Source organism: Pan paniscus, chromosome 11, assembly GCF_029289425.2.
Source record: "Pan paniscus chromosome 11, NHGRI_mPanPan1-v2.0_pri, whole genome shotgun sequence".
Lineage (NCBI taxonomy): Eukaryota > Metazoa > Chordata > Mammalia > Primates > Hominidae > Pan > Pan paniscus.
The window spans coordinates 14,213,460-14,230,913 of NC_073260.2; the positions used below are offsets into that span (position 1 = coordinate 14,213,460).

The window sequence follows — 17,454 nt, forward strand, 5'->3', positions numbered from 1 at the left end:
TGGAAAGTCATTTTACCATTAAAGATGTAGGTAGGACCATCTCAGAAGAAAAGACAGCTCTTTACACCAAATACATTTGGTTTTGTGAAAAACTAGTATCCTAATTTTTGCCGCTTATGGAGATCAATGAGAGATTTTCCCCACCCCAATGTTGACATGTACTACTCGACGCTGTCATATTATTGAGGCATAAAAGATGTTCTAATAAAATGGAAGTGACTTAAGAGAAAGTTTTATGCCTCCTCCCAACTCTGAACAGATGCTGAGAATATACCAAACAAGTTCACACAGGAGTAGAGATTTAGAGAGGCCTTCCCACCTTCAAGAATTTTATAATACGTTAATGAGCTGAGTCTTATTTTCAAGGATGGCTTTGTTAAAGCAGAAGAAGGGTAACTATGCTTATGAAAGGCAGTTTTGCATGCCTGTTTGTCAAAAAATACAGTACAATTTATTTTAAAATTGATTAATTGGTGTAGAACTTGCAGTGGTCACAGAATCAGGATGGTCAGCTTCCATTCAGGGATCAAATTTGTCCAGGCCTTTCAAAATGGAACACGTTGCTTTTAGTATGGCATTGGTTCTGTTTGTAGTGCTGATTTTTCTTTCATGGTAATTAAAAAAAAATCTTACTTTCTTAAAAGCCTGCACCCAAGCTAGTGAGCTTTTCTGCAGAGGATTGAGCATCCAAACCATGCTTTATTTTGGTGGATTCTTAGAGTTTTCTGGCTGGGTCCTTTTTGAGGGGTAGCTGTGAGCTGTGAGACAATTTCAGCAAGATGTAGGGACAAGGATCGCATTCGAGGTGGCTTAAAAGGAAACACGTTTGTGAGAGTTGCCTCACTGTCTCACCTGCTAGAGGAAATTGGGAGATTTCAGGGCTTGTTTTCGGTCCTGGCGTGGTGCAGAGGTGGAGGGGCGCCAGCAGGTGTGTGGTATGCAGGACGCAGAGCCAGGAGAACCTGGGGCAGGTGTCTGGAGCCGGGGGTGCAGTTCCTACTTTTAGGCGCATGGTGGCGCTAGGGTCTCCTCCGGCCCTGCTAGCAATCTCTAAGGCACCTCCGCCGCCACCTGCAGTCTCAACCAAACCTCTGGGTGGGCGGCGCGGGATGTGACGGGCCGAGCGTCCAATCGACTGACAGATTTCCGTCCACACTACTGCTCTAGCCAATGGGAACCGAGGAGAGGCGCGGAGGAGGCGGGCCCCGCGGCAAGCCTGGCAGAGGCGCGAGGCCCTCCTCCCGCCTCTCCGCCTACTCCAGCCTCCGCCGCCTCAGCTTCCCGAGCGAGCCCTGCGGCCGCCGGAGCAGCTCCCGCGGCGGAGCAGGAGCCGGATGGTCAGAGGAGCCCGGCAGCCCCAGCAGCCGCGGAGTCGCCTGCCCCCCAGGTGCGGGGGCTGGGTGGAGGCCGGGGTTGGGGATGGGGTGGGGGCCAGAGAGCGGGCCCAGGGGCAGCGGCTCGGGGCCGTGGAGCATTCGGGGCGCAGAGACCGGAGGGGCGGGGGGTGCAGGCTGGGGGGACCTTGGGGGCGCCTGCAGGCGGCGGCGCGGGCTGGGCGCGATCGCCTCCTCGAGGCCAGGTGAGAGGGGCGTGTGAGGGAAGGGGCGCCGAGGGGTGAGGCTGGCGGCGCGGGGCCGGGAGGGGCAAGGCGGGCGCGCCCCCGGAGGGGCCGTGGAATGCGGGGGTCGCCGGGCCCGGAGAGGCGGGGCGTGGAGGGGGCAGTGCACGGTCGGGAACGGGTGGGCACAGGAAAGGGGAGGCTAGGGGGGCTTGCGGGGGTGACGAGGCAGACAATGAGTAGGTGGAGGTGGGTGATTTTGGGGAGCTGGGCTGTGACGAGCAGGGGTCGAGGATGGGGTGAGGGACCAGGAAGGTTTGAGCTCAGGGAGAATTGGGGGAACGGTGAGTCCCAGGAATGCTAGGTCTTGGTAAATAGGGGAAACAGGGCATGAGGCGTTTGTAAGGTCAGATCTGAGCTTGGCGAGCCTGTAGTCCCAGAGGGTGGTCTATTTAGTTCTTGACTGGCACGGTAGCGCCGGGAGATGTTTTCTTGTATGTTACTTTTAGTTACCGTCTTATTTGTTTGGTCTGCAGACTGACTGGCACAGTGGAGAAACCGCCTCGAAAACGGAGAAGCAGGTAAGGCAGTGCCTTCCTATTTTGCTTCATGTTTTTCTTTTTGCTTGGCTACACCTGTGCCGTACTGCATAATTGTATACTGTCAGTAGATGAAGTTTCTTATTTATCCCCCTTTTAAAAGAATATAACCACATGCATGATTTTTCTTTTGAGGACTTCAAATTACTACCTCTACAGTCGATTTTTTTTTTTTTTTTTTTTGGTATCTGAGATAATGTGGGAAATCTTGAGAAATCCTACTTTTTTACTTTTTGATGTTGTGTAAGGATCTCAGCTATTTTTTTTTTTAACCTTAGCCATAATTTCATTTTCTCCAGCATCTCTGTTTAAAAAGCTCATCTTGGCTGGGGTGGCTCATGCCTTCAATCCCAGCACTTTGGGAGGCTGAGGCAGAAGGATCATTTGAGCCTGGGAGTTCAAGACCAGTCTGGGCAACAGAGCAAGACTCCGTCTCTACAAAAAATTGAAAAACTAGCCGGTCCCATAAATATATACACCTACTATGTACCCACAAAAACAAAAAATTAAAAAACCGAAAACCAACTAGCTGAGCGGGTGTTGTGGACCTATAGTCCCAGCTTCTCAAGAGGCTGAGGTGGGAGGATTGCTTGAGCCCAGGAAGTCAAGGCTGCAGTGATGCAGTGAGCCGTGATCATGCCACTGCACTCCAGTGTGGGGAACACAGCAAGACCCTGCCTCAAAAAATAAACTAATTTTATTGAGCATCTACTATGTGCCAAGTACTGTGTACGAATGCTCTATGTGTATCTTCTCCTGTAATCCTCAAAGAACCCCAAGAGAATATGTAGTGTCAACTATTTTACAGAAGAGGGAACTGCGACACAGAGAGGCCGAATATTTACCCAAAATCATGCATCTAGTAAAAGATAAAACCAGGATTTGAATCCAGACAGTCTGACTCCAGAGCTTAAGCTCTTAACTGTTATACCGTAATGCTGCTAATAAATATACAATTGAAAGTAGGTTTTCTTATTGCTTTATCTTTTGTCGTTGGACACTGTGTAGTTAACTCGAATGGTTGAACCTTAGGAAAATAGAAGCAAAGAGTTTAAGTAGTCCACAAACAAAGTGAATTAGTCCTTGAGTAATGGAGATGAAGATATATTTATCACATAAACATTTTTGACTGCATTCCATGTGAGAGGTACTACATAGCAATTCTGTGTAGTCATTAGATGATTCCTTTTTCACAGATGTTGGCATTGACCTAGAGAAAGTAAGCTACTGTAGTTATGTGACCAGTAGGACTACTTTCATAGTTAATATCTGGCAAGTTATTGATGTTAATACACAGAAAACCTCAATAGTAAATAGACACGAAATGCTGATGGTGGAAGTGCCAACAGAGTTTCCTTGTCACACTTTAGGCCTGTATTGTCCAATCCAGTAACCATATGCAGGGTGAGCACTCAAAATGCATCTAGCATGACTGAGGAACTAAATTTTTAATTTTATTTAATTGTAATTAAATTAACTTGAGAAACTGCTACTTGGTCACCTATTGGAAAACGTTCAAGTATGTTTTGAACAACTTGGGTATGTGAGTCTGTATTTTTCATCCGTCATTTTATGAAATCTAAATATATATCAAATATTTCCAATGAGAATTTAGGGTCTGAAATGAGATAAGTATAAAATACATGCTAGATTTCAAGTTAGTACAAAAATTGAATAAATAAAATTTATCAGTAACTTTTTATATTGATGACATAGTGAGATAATATTTTAGGTATATTGGATTAAATACTTTTTTTTTTTTTGAGACAGGGTCTGGCTCTGTCATCCAGGCTGTAGTGCAGTGGTGCAATCTCAGCATACTGCAACCTCCACCTCCTGGGCTCAAGCCACCCAGCCAACTCAGCCTCTGGAGTAGCTGGGACTACAGGCGCCTGACACCTCACCCAGCTCTTTTTTTTTTTTTTTTATAGAGACAAGGTTTGGCCATGTTGCCCAGGCTGGTCTCAAACTCCTGACTCAAATGATCCAACCACCTTGGCCTACTAAAGTGCTGTGATTACAAGTGTGAGCTGCCATGCCTGGCTGTAAATAAAATTGTTACTAAAATTATTTTCACTTACTTTTTCCTGAGACAAAGTCTTACTTTGTTGCCCATACTGGAGTGCAGTGATGTGATCTTGACTCACTGCAATCTCCGCCTCCTGGGTTCAAGCAATTCTCTTTCCTCAGCCTCCCGATTAGCTGGGATTACAGGCGCCTGCCACCATGCTTGGCTAATTTTTGTATTTTTAGTAGAGACGGGGTTTCAACATGTTGGCCAGGCTGGTCTCGAACTCCTGGCCTCAAGTGCTCTGTCTGACTAGGCCTCCCAAAGTGCTGGGATTACAGGTGTGAGCCACCGGGCCTGGCCTTCACTTACTTCTTTTTCCTTTTTATTTTTCTTCTGAGACAGGGCTTGGCTCTGTTGTCAAGGCTGAAGTGAAGTGGTGCAATCACAGCTCACTGCAGCCTCGACCTGGTAATCCTTCCACCTCAGCCTCCCAAGTACCTGGGACTACAGATGTGCACCACCATGCCAGGCTAACTTTTTATTTTTTGTAAGAGACAGGGTCTCACTGTGTTGCTCAGGCTGGTCTCCTATGCTCAAGTGATGCGCCAGCCTTGGCCTCCCAAAGTGCTAGGATTACAGGCGTGAGCCACCGTACCCAGCCTTTCTTTTTATTTTTTCTAATATGGCTACTAGAAAATTAAAAGCTGCATACATTTAACTTGCATTGTATTTCTTTGCATTGTATTTCTTTTGGATAGCTCTCATTTAACTCTCATTACCCCACTGCCAGACTCTTCAGTAGCCTTCTGACTGGTTTCCCTACCTTGAATCTGTAATTCCCTCCCTGTACTGTGCAAATCGATCTTGTAATTCTCATGCTTAGGATCCCTCTGTGCTTCCTCATTGCTTATTGAACATCATTCAGACTTTTAGCCTAATCATATAAAAAAATTGCCTTTATTTTACTTCTTCTTACTTTCCCAGCCACGGTTAATACTTTGGCCATATCGATTTTCAATGATGGAACTATTAAATGTCTACTTTTAAATGATTTAACTTTCTGGTAAACCTTCAAGATGAATTAATTGCTGAATGTAACTCCGTGCTCCATTTGCCATTCCCAGAACTTATGTTCCCTCTTTGCTTTGGTTTTTTGTTTTTAGGGTTTTTGTTGTTTTTGTTGTTGTTGTTGTTGTTTTTTAAAGACGGTCTCACTTCAGGGTGGAGTGCAATGGTGTGACAATGGCTCACTGGAGCCTTGACTTCTGGGGCCCAGGTGATTTTCCCACCTCAGCCTCCCAAGTAGCTGGGACTACAGATGTGCATCACTATGCCCAGCTAATTTTTGCATTTTTTGTAGAGGTGGGGTTTTACCATGTTGCTCAGGCTGGTCGTGAACTCCTGGGCTTAAGCTATCCGCCTTCCTCAGACTCTCAAAGTGTTCGAATTATAGGCGTCAGCCACAGTACCTCGTCTGCTTTGGGTTTTTGTATGTGATTTCTTTTTCTTTCTGGAGTACTTTCTCCTTGCTCCTTGACAAGCCCCCTCCTTTAAGACTTTGCTCAGTGAGGGCTTCCCCCCACCCTCCCTCTGCTCCACCTTATTGGGTCCCATCATGGCCTGTACATACACTTACATGAAATGGTCTGGGCTGAATTTGAATTCAGCTCTGTCAAATGTAGTTTGCGAGATCATGTGCAAGTTAATAAGTCTGTCTCTGCCTCAGTTTCCTCATCTGTATAGTAGAAATAATAGTTCTGCTGGCGTGGTGGCTCACGCCCGTAATCCCAGCACTTTGGGAGGTCAAGGTGGGCGGATCACCTGAGGTCAGGAGTTTGAGACCAGCCTGACCAACATGGAGAAACCCCATTTCTATTAAAAATACAAAATTGGGCCGGGCACGATGGCTCAATCCTGTAATCCCAGCACTTTGGGAGGCCAAGGCGGGCGGATCACAAGGTCAGGAGATCGAGACCATCCTGGCTAACACAGTGAAACCATGTCTCTACTAAAAACAAAAAAAATCAGCTGGACATGGTGGCAGGTGCCTGTAGTCCCAGCTACTCAGGAGGCTGAGGCAGGAGAATGACGTGAACCCGGGAGGCAAAGCTTGCAGTGAGCTGAGCTCATACCACTGCACTCCAGCCTGGGCAACAGCGAGACTCCGCCTCAAAAAAAAAAAAAATTGGCTGGGCGTGGTAGCGCATGCCTGTAATCCCAGCTACTCGGGAGGCTGAGGCAGGAGAATCGCTTGGACCCAGGAAGTGGAGGTTGCAGTGAGCCGAGATTGCACCATTGCACTCCATCCTGGGCAACAAGAGCGAAACTCTCTCCAAAAAAAAAAAAAAAGAAAGAAATAATAGTTCGACTTCCCTAAGGTTGTAAGGTGCCTAGGATAGTGCCTGGCACATAGAAGGTACACAATAAATTTTAGGTTAAAAAACACCCATCAAATATCTTTTATTTCCCACTTCTTTTCAAAATGAGAAGATTAAAAATAAAGGCCAAGAAGAAATGAAAGAAGCAGATAAAGCCAGTGGCAGAATTAGTGCATAGACCGGAAAGTCCTGCATCATTGCTAATGGTTGCTTTGGTGTTTGGCTCTGAGTTTTCTGGAGTAAAATGAAGAAGAAAATAAAGTTCAGTTTTCAGATCCATGGTATCCCTAAAATCAAACGTGAGTTTTTAAAGATTGCTTCTTGGCCAGGCGTGGTGGCTCACATCTGTAATCCCAGCACTTTGGGAGGCTGAGGCGGGTGGATCACCTGAGGTCAGGAGTTTGAGACCAGCCTGGCCAACATGATGAAACCCCATCTCTACTAAAAATACAAAAAATTAGCCGGGCATGGTGGCGCGTGCCTGTAATCACAGGTACTCAGGAGGCTGAGGCCGGAGAATCTCTTGAACCTGGGAGGTGGAGGTTGCGGTGAGCTGAGATTGCACCACTGCACTCCAGCCTGGGCAACAGAGTGAGACTCCGTCTTAAATAAATAAATAAAGATTGCTTCTTATACTTCTCAATCCAAGTGAGTTATTGCCGGTGAACAGTCTCCACAGGGCCAAAGCAATGTGGTTTTGGTGTATGGCTCTCTGATGGTTTGGCTTGATTCAGAGGTAAAGAGGGATGCGTACACTGTGGGGACTATACGTGTTTTGTTCACTGTTTATCCCCAGCAGCTAGAATAGCATCTGGCACGTAGAGAACAGTTTATTGAATTTTTGAGTGAACAAATCCTTTAGTAATTCTCCAGGAATTTAAGTAAGCATCAGGTTGCAATGAGTTTATTTTCTCAGTCCAGAATCATGAGGCTACATATTCAGCATGCCTGATTTAGGTTAGATCCTGATCATGTCAGCATTTTGACCTGAATGGACAACCAGCACATGTATTTAAAGGTCCTATGGGCAGGACCAAGATTTTCCTCAGAAAACAGTGCAGGGGTTGCTCTAAAACTAGAAAACAAAATGTACAGTTAAGACCCCAAAGATGAATTATAGAATAAGGATGTAATGGTTGTAGCCAGATATTTAAAAAAATAGGTGTTAGGCCGGGCGCAGTGGCTCACACCTGTCATCCCAGCACTTTGGGAGGCCGAGGCGGGTAGATCACAAGGTCAGGAGTTCAAGACCAGCCTGACCAAGATGGTGAAACCCCATCTCTAAAAAATACAAAAATTAGTCGGGCACAATGGCGCATGCCTGTAATCCCAGTTACTTGCGAGGCTGAGGCAGGAGAATCACTTGAACCTGGGAGAAGGTTGCAGTGAGCCGAGATCGCTGCACTCTAGCCTGGGTGACAGAGCAAGACTTCGTCTCAAAAAAAAAAAAAAAAAAGTGGTATTAGTTGCCGGGCATGCTGGCTCACACCTGTAATCCCAGCACTTTGGGAGGCCGAGGCTGGCAGATCACGAGGTCAGGAGTTTGAGACCAGTCTGGCCAACGTAGCGAAACCCCGTCTCTACTAAAAGTACAAAAATTAGCTGGGCGTGGTGGCAGGCAGCTGTAATCCTAGCTACTCAGGAGGCTGGGGCAGGAGAATCGCTTCAACCTGGGAGGCAGAGGTTGCAGTGAGCTGAGACCACGCCATTGCACTCCAGCCTGGGCGACAAAGCGAGACTCCATCTCAATAAAAAAAAAAGAAAAAAAAAAGAAAGGTATTAGTATCAGTTTTATACTGTGGCTATAGAAATTCTGAATATCAAATGATATAAATTCCTGGTAAACACTTCAAGATGAATTAATTGAGGCAGATGAATGGTGTGAGCCCAGGAGTTCAAGACCAGTCTGGGCAACATGGTGAAACCTCATCTCTACCAAAAATACGAAAATTAGCCAGGTGTGGTGGTACACACCTGTAGTCCCAGCTACTTGGGAGGCTGAGGTGGGAGGATCAGCTGAGACTGGGAGGTGGAGGCTGCAGTGAGCCATGATTGCACTCCAGCCTGGGCAACAGTGAAAACCTGTCTCAAAAAAAAAAAAAAAGGTAAGTTAATTGTTGAATGTAGCCTTGAGTAACTGATTGAACGGGTCTGCTATGTAGAGTTGTTGACAGTTATATTACATATGTAGTACATTTTAGAAAACAGTTGACAGAATTATGGTTTTTTTGTTTGTTTGTTTGTTTTGTTTGAGATGGAGTTTTGCTTGTTGACCAGGCTGGAGTGCAATGGTGTGATCTTGGCTCACTGCAGCCTCTGCCTCCTGGGTTCAAGTGATCCTCCTGCCTCAGCCTCCTGAGTAGCTGGGATTACAGACATGCGCCACCACACCCAGCTAATTTTGTATTTTTAGTAGAGATGGGGTTTCTCCATGTTGGTTAGGCTGGTCTTGAATTCCTGACTTCAGGTGATCTGCCCGCCTCGGCCTCCCAAAGTGCTGGGATTACAGGCATGAGCCACCATGCCCAGCCCAGAATTAGGATTTTTAAAATTTTTATTTAGTTTTGAGATGGAGTCTCACTCTGTTTCCCAGACCGGAGTGCAGTCATGCTATCTCGGTTCACAGCAACCTCTGCCTCCTGGGTTCAAGTGGTTCTTGTGCCTCTGCCTCCTGAATACCTGAGATTACAGGGGCGCACCACCATGCCCAGCTAATTTTTTCTGTTTTTAGTAGAGGCGGGGTTTCCCCATGGTGGCTAGGCTGATCTCGAACTCCTGGCCTCAATTGATCCGCCTGCCTTGGCCTCCCAAAGTGCTGGGATTACAGGCGTGAGCCATCGTGCCTGGCCTAAAATTATGATTTTTATTTTAGGATATTGATGTTAAATAATTCTTTTTGATAGGTGTTAGTTAGTGGCTGAGTTATCTTTTGAGAACATTTCTAGTGCAGACCAAACTGTAAGACAGTTTAAGAAAAACAAAGACAGTTTGAGATAAGAACCTCATGCATTATTATTTCTTTGTATCTTTTTCCCCTTAAAACTTTTATTTCCTTATCATAGTTCATCTTTGCACCCTTATAAGGTACTAAGGGGGAGCTCAGTAAAACTAGTGAACCAATAAATGAATTGGTGGCAAGAGGAGTTAGTGTGGGATGGGTTTGGTTGTCCAAAATAATGTGATACTATTTAATGCCCCTGAAAAACTGCACTGGACTGAAAGGAGTTTTAACATTAGGAAACTGGCCGGGCGTGGTGGCTCATGCCTGTAATCTCAGCATTTTGGGAGGCTGAGGCGGGCGGATCACCTAAGGCTGGAAGTTCAAGACCAGCCTGACCAACATGGAGAAACCCCGTCTCTACTAAAAATACAAAATTAGCCTGGCATGGTGGCGCATGCCTGTAATCCCAGCTACTCAGGAGGCTGAGGCAGGAGAATCGCTGGAAACTGGGAGGCGGAGGTTGCAGAGAGCCGAGATCGTGCCATTGCACTCTAGCCTGGGCAACAAGAGCGAAACTCCATCTCACACACACACACAAAAGATTAGGAAACTTGGTCTCTATGTGCTTTTGGAAAATTCTGAAGAGTCCAATATGTCTGTTAATGATGTTTGGGTTATGAGTTGGAGAATCCTTTCTGGTCCTATTAGGAACAAGATCCATTTGTTTGGATAGGATTCACATTGATGAAAGCTTTACTGTATGATTTGGGGGCTTTTGTTGTTGTTGTTGTTGTTACATATTTAAAGCAAAGAGATCCGGGCATTTTGTTGTTGTATGTAATTTGTTTAAGAAACATTTGAATGCTTTCTAGTTCTGGGTTCTAGGGATATAGATATGAGTGAGGTGGCTGCTGTTGGGGAAAATCTCATATATTAATGGGAAGACAGACACTGAAATATGAGACAGTGTAATGACTTTGTATATATACAAAGGTTTACACAATATATACAAAGGGTTTATAGGAATTCTGCATACTGGTAGTGAGGGCAGTTTCTGCAGTCGTTTATCTAAGCCCTGAAGGTTTAGAAGGTTAATTTGGTGGTAGTGTGACTATTGAAATGACAAGAGATGACAGCCTAGATGTAGACTGACTAATAATGAGGTCTTGGGTGAACTAAATTCAGGACCTGAACCAAGATAGTGCCAGAAGTGGAAAGAAAGATGTTTTTAAGAGCTTGGGCTGTGGTGTCAGACTAAGGGGTGGTTCTCAACTAAGGGGGATTTTGCCTCCTAAGGGACATTTGAGAATGTCTGGAGACATTTTGGGTTGTTACAACTTGGAGCACCTAGTGGGTAGAGGCCAGATATGCTGCTACACATCCTAAAATGCATAGGACAGCATCCTAATCTAAGAGTTCCCCAGCTCAAAATGTCATTAGTTCTGAGGCTGAGAAATCTTGCATTAGAGTTTGAATCCTAGCCCTTCCAAATGTCCTCACCAATACTTGGTCTTGTGATTCTTTTTTTTTTTGAACAGGTCTGTAGAGGTACAATTGGCATACAGTGAGCTGTACATATTTGAAGTGTACAATTTGATAAGTTTTGAAATACATGTATACCCTTAAAACCACCACCATTGTTTGCCATTCTGTGGGTGTATACTGGTACGTGTCATTGTGGTTTTCATTTGCCTTTCCCTGATGACTGATAATGTTGAGTATCTTTTCATGTGCTAATTTGCCATTCATATAACTTAGTGAAGTATCCAAATCTTTTGCTCACTTTTTGTCAGTTGTTTGTCTTCTTACATAGTTGTAAGAGTTCTTTATGTATTCTAAAAACAAAATTTAAAAAGGCAAAATCTTTTTTTTTTGTTTTTGAGACGAAGTCTCACTTTATCACCCAGGTTGAAGTGCAGTGGTGTGATCTCATTTCACTGCACCCTCCGCCTCCCAGGTTCAAGTGATTCTCCTGCCTCAGCCTCTGTGGGAGCTGCGATTAAGGCGCCTGCTACCACACCCGGTGAATTTTTGTATTTTTAGTAGAGCTGGGGTTTCGCCATGTTGCCTAGGCTGGTCTCGAACTCCTGACCTCAAGTGATCTGCCCACAGCGGCCTCCCAAAGTGCTAGGATTACAGGTGTCAGCCACTGTGCCTGGCCACAAATTCATTATTAGGTATGTGTTTTGCTTATGTTTTCTCCCATGTATGGCTTGCCTTTTACTTTTCTCCACAGTATCTTGAGATGCTTGCAGCTTGAATAATAGGTTGGATGGGAATGCTTTTATTTATTTATTTATTTGTGAGATGGAGTCTCACTCTGTTGCCCAGGCTGGAGTGCAGTGGTGCAATCTTGGCTTACTGCAATCTCTGCCTCCCAAGTTCAAGTGATTCTCCTGCCTCAGCCTCCTGAGTAGCTGGGATTACAGGCGCGTGCCACCATGCCCGGCTAATTTGTATTTTTAGTAGAGATGGGGTTTCACCATGTTGGTCAGGCTGCTCTTGAACTCCTGTCCTCGTGATCTGCCTGCCTTGGCCTCCCAAAGTGCTGGGATTACAGGCATGAGCCACCGCACCAGCCTGGGAATGCTTTTAATTGAGACAGCAGACACAGGAGCAAGAGCAAGTTTGGGACGGTAAGAACATGAGTTTATTTTGGCTATATGGAGCGTCAGCTGCTTCAATGAACTGTCTTTAACCAGGCGGTTAAAAATACGGGTGTTTTGCAGAGAAGCAAGATAACGGCTTCAGGTATAGATTTTAAAGCATTCAGCAAACACTTGGTGATCCAAGTCATGCAAATGAATGGAATGGATCATTGGCTCATTGATCCATTGGATCACACCTGTAATCCAATGGCTGGATGCAGTGGCTCACACCTTAATCCCAGCACTTTGGACGGCCGAGGTGGGTGGATCACGAGGTCAGGAGTTCGAGACCAGCCTGGCTAACGTGATGAAACCCTTTCTCTACTAGAAATACAAAAACTAGCCAGGCGTGGTGGTACGTGCCTGTAATCCCAGCTACTCAGGAGGCTGAGGCAGGAGAATTGCTTAAACCCAGGAGCTGGTGGTTGCAGTGAGCCAAGATCGTGCCACTGCACCCTAACCTGGGTGACAGAGCATGACGCTGTCTCAAAAAAAAAAAAGGAAAAAAGAAAAGAAAATGAATGGGATAACCTAGCGAAAGCATGTTGAGTGAAATGCAAAGAAATAGAACGTACAGTAACACCGTGTAAAAACAGACCAAACTGCTTTCTGTCTTTTGGGTGTTATCTCTTTCTCTGCAGTGTTAATCTGTCCACTGCAGGGTATTTCTGCAGGTAGCCGTCAGACAGGTAGTGTTTATCTCCAGGAGTTTAGATCTCTGTACTCTTTGCTGAGAAACAGGTTCTGAAGGTAGTTTCATGGAAAACTAGAACATTTTTCTAATCTACACTGAAACACAGGACTATTCTAGAGTTACAGAGCTCATGGTAGGTTTGCCTCAGCAACATCCCTACAGCAAATGCAGTGGTTTTGGTAAAGCCATTTCTTGTAGCATGTGTCAGTGAAATCTAGGGCATAAAGCTAAAATTCAATTCTGTGAAAGCAGACTCTGCAGGGCCAAGATAGCATGGTCAATGTATGCAGCATTTTCACGGTAATATTTTACTCAAGAATGAAACCTAGAAGAGTTAAGCAGTGATTTTCAAGGGCATTCAAAAAGAGCTCATAGTTCCTGTGGGACTCATTCAAGGGCTTCCTGGAGGGTAGAATGCCAGGAGTTGCCAGAGGGAGGTTAACAAGCCTAGCCTCAGGCTCTACTCCTATATTTTATATATGTATATATGTTTATTTTTATTTCTTTTTTTTTTTTTTTTGAGACGGAGTCTTGCTCTGTTGCCCAGGCTGGAGTGCAATGGCACAATCTCGGCTCACTGCAACCTCCGCCTCCCGGGTTTCAGTGATTCTCCCTCCTCAGCCTCCCAAGTAGCTGGGATTACTGGTATCTCCCATCATGGCTGGCTAATTTTTTTTGTATTTTTGTAGAGATGGGGTTTCACCATGTTGGCCAGGCTGGTGTTGAACTCCTGACCTTAGGTGATCCACCCGCCTCGGCCTCCCAAAGTGTTTGGATTACAGGCGTGAGCCACTGCGCCCAGTGCTAACAATTTTTTTAAAAAATATCTGTTTGTTAGCTGGATGTGGTGTTCTTGCACCTGTAGTCCCAGTCCCAGGTATTTGGGAGGCCGAGGTAGGAGCATCACTTGAGCCCAGGAGTGAGTTAATGCCCAGCCTGCACAATATAGTGAGACCTCTGTCTCTAAAAAAAAAAAAAAAAAAAAAAAGCGGTTCAAACCAAGATCCAGATAAGGTTCATAACTTGTAATTAGTTGAGTAGCTCTTGAAGTCTTTTTTAGTCTATAGCTTTTCCACTCATTTTTTTCCTGTACTATTTATTTTTCGAAGAAAGCATGTTCGTTATTAAGAGTTTTCCAGTCTTGGCCGGGCACAGTGGGTCACACCTGTAATCCCAGTACTTTGGGAGGCTGAGGCGGGCAGATCATGAGGTCAGGTCTCTACTAAAAGACAAAAAAAAAAAAAAAGAATTAGCCGGGATTGGTGGTGTGCAGCTGTAGTCCTAGCTACCCAGGAGGCTGAGTCAGGGGAATCGCTCCAATCCGGGAGGTAGAGGTTGCAGTGAACTGAGATTGTGCCACTGCACTCCAGCCTGGCAACAGAGCCAGACTCCATCTCAAAGAAAAAAAAAAGAGGTTTTCAGTCTGAATTTTTAATTTTTAAAAAAGTTGGTATATAATTTACATAGGGTGAAATTCACCTGTTTTAGTTCTTTGAATTTTGACAAACCTAGTTGTGTAATCACAACTATAATCATAATATAGAACAGTTCCATCACTCCCCAAAATTCCCTTCTGTCCCCCTGACCAATTGGCAACCACTGACCAGTTTTTCCACAGTCTGAATTTTGCTGACTTTATGACCTCATGGTATCACTTAGCATGCTTCTCTGTTCCGTTTGTGTCTTGTAAATTGATAGAGTTAATTTGCTTTTTTGTTTTAAGAATGCTTTGGCTGGACGTGGTGGCTCATGCCTGTAATCCCAGCACTTTGGAAGGCCGAGGCGGGCGGATCACCTGAGGTCAGGAGTTCGAAACCAGCCTGGCCAACATGGCGAAACCCCGTCTCTACTAAAAATACAAAAATTAGCTGGGCGTGGTGGCGGGCACCTATAATCCCAGCTACTCGGGCGGCTGAGGCAGGAGAATCACTTGAACCCAGGAGGTGGAGGTTGCAGTGAGCCGAGATAGCATCACGGCACTCCACCCTGGGCAACAGAGCAAGACTCCATCTCAAAAAAAAAAAAAAAAAAAAAAAAAAAAAAAAGAAAAGAAAAGAAAAAGTGCAGCATAGAAGTGATGTGAACTTTCATTAAAGCTTCTCTTTTTTATGTTAGGAACCCATAGTAATCGGTATCTAGATTTATGAATTCATTAGGGTTGCAAATGTTGAAATTCTAATTGTTTTGCCCATGCGTGGTGGCTCACACCTGTAATCCCAGCACTTTGGGAGGCTGAGGCTGGTGGATCACCTGAGGACAGGAGTTCAAGACCAGCCTGGCCAACATGGTGAAACCCCATCTCTATTGAAAATACAAAAATCAGCCAGGTGTGGTGGCATGTGCCTGTAATCCCATCTACTTGGTAGGCTGATGCAGGAGAATCACTTGAACCCGGGAGGTGGAGGTTGCAGTGAGCCAAGATCATGCCACTGCACTCCAGCCTGGGTGACAGAGTGAGGCTCTGTCTCAAAAAAAAAAAAAGAAATTCTAATTCTCTCATTCCTTCTTTTTATTTATTTTTTTTAAGTTGGAGTCTGCGTGATCTCGGCTCACTGCAACCTCTGCCCCCTGGGTTCAAGCGATTCTCCTGCCTCAGCCAACTGAGTAGTTAGGATTACAGGCGTGCATCACCACTCCTGGCTAACTTTTGTATTTTTAGTAGAGACGGGGTTTCACCATGTTAACCAGGCTGGTCTGGAACTCCTGACCTCAAGTGATCGGCTCGCCTCAGCCTCTCAAAGTGCTAGGATTACAGGCGTGAGTGCCACTGTGCCTGGCTCATTCCCTCTTCATTATTAGCTGGAATACTTCCAGAAAGAGACATTTCCCTTACTGACTGAAACAATTTTTTGAATTTTATTTATTTATATACGAGAGGGAGTTTTGCTCTTGTTGCTTAGGGTGGAGTGCAATGGCGTGATCTCGGCGCACTGAAGTCTCCGCCTCCTGGATTCAAGCGATTCTCCTGCCTCAGTCTCCCGAATAGCTGGGATTAAAGTTGTGCACCACCACACCCAGCAAATTTTTATATTTTTAGTAAGGATGGGGTTTCTCCATGTTGGCCAGGCTGGTCGTGAACTCCTGACCTCAGGTGATAGACCTGCCTCAGACTCCCAAAGTGCTGGGATTACAGGCGTGAGCCACTGTGCCCGGCCTGAATTCAATTATTTATTTATTTATTTTTGAGACGGAGTTTCGCTCTGTCGCCCAGGCTGGAGTGCAGTGGCCCAATCTCGGCTCACTGCAAGCTCTGCCTCCTGGGTTCATGCTATTCTCCTGCCTCAGCCTCCCAAGCAGCTGGGACCACAGGCACACACCACCACACCCGGCTAATTTTTTGTATTTTTAGTAGAGACGGCATTTCACCGTGTTAGCCAGGATGGTCTCGATCTCCTGACCTCGTGATCCACCCGCCTCGGACTCCCAAAGTGCTGGGATTACAGGCGTGAGCCACAGCGCCCGGCCATTTTTGTATTTTTAATAGAGACAGGGTTTCACCATGTTGGCCAGGCTGGTCTCGAACTCCTGACCTAAGGTGATCCACCTGCCTCAGCTCCACAAAGTGCTGGGATTACAAGTGTGGGCCACCGCACCCGGCCAAATTACCCGTATACATTTTAGAGAAGGGGGTCTTGCTCTGTTGCCCAGGCTGGAGGGCAGTGCCACAGTCACAGCTTACAGCACCTTGAACGCCTGGGCTCAAGCAGTCCTCCCACCTCAACCTCCTGAGTAGCTGGTGCCATGTGCCACTGTGCCCGGCAGGTTTTTTATTTTTAAAAATTGTTTGTATTGATGGGTGTCTCACTTTGTTACCCAGGCTGGTTGCAAATTTCTGGCCTCAAGCAATCCTTCTGCCCCAGCCTCCCAAAGTTCTGGAATTATAGGTGTGAGCCACTCACTGCACCTGGCCTAGAATTTTTTTTTTTTTGAGATGCAGTCTCACTGTGTTGGCCAGGCTGGGGTGCAGTGGTGTGATCTCAGCTCACTGAGACTTCCACCTCCTGGGTTCAAGCAATTCCCCTGTCTCAGCCTCCCGAGTAGCTGGGACTACAGGAACGCACCACCATATCTGGCTAATTTTTGTATTTTTAATAGAGACAGGGTTTTGCCATGTTGGCCAGGCTGGTCTCAAACTCCTGACCTCAGTTGATCCACCCACCTCTGCCTCCCAAAGTGCTGGGATTACAGGCGTGTGCCACCTCGTTCGGCCGGAAAAATCTTAAATGGAGCAGCTTGTTTGGAACTTTCTTTGAAACCACCAATATTACTTATTTGCAAAAGATATCCATAGGTTAGTACATTAATTGACTGTATAGCACATATGAATCTTACCTCATGAAATCAGGTAAGCAAAAAGTATTAACAATATTTTAATTCCTTTAAATGAAATTAAATTCTGCCCTGGGGGGCAGGTGTGGTGGCTCGTACCTGTAACCCCAGCACTTTGGGATTCTGAGGTGAGAGGATAGTTTGAGCTCAGACTAGCCTGGGCAACATAATGAGAACCTGTCTCTCAAAAAAAAATTCTGCCCTGGGACCTTCTCCCCCTCAATTCTACCAAACCGGTTAGAAATACAATCTCAGTGATTAATAATAGAGATCCACCCCTCCTTAGAATTATGTGA

The 17,454-nt window shown here is 45.6% G+C and overlaps 1 protein-coding gene across 10 annotated transcripts in view; it reads left to right on the plus strand.

The window, feature by feature from the left end:
• Positions 1–958: 958 nt before the first annotated feature.
• SCAI (suppressor of cancer cell invasion) overlaps positions 959–17,454 on the plus strand; it is a 201,378-nt gene continuing 184,882 nt past the window's right edge. For 2 of the 10 annotated variants that reach the window (XR_010109088.1, XR_004664336.3), the window contains exons 1-2: positions 959–1,387; positions 2,095–2,139. Coding sequence is in view for 6 of the 10 variants with exons in the window: in XM_055117612.2 (XP_054973587.1) it covers positions 1,335–1,387; positions 2,095–2,139 (98 nt within the window). In the remaining 4 variants the exon portion in view is untranslated. The remainder of the gene's footprint in view (positions 1,388–2,094; positions 2,140–17,454) is intronic. The other 8 variants (XM_014346274.4, XM_063594211.1, XR_004664338.3 and 5 more) reach the window with 7 other exon arrangements.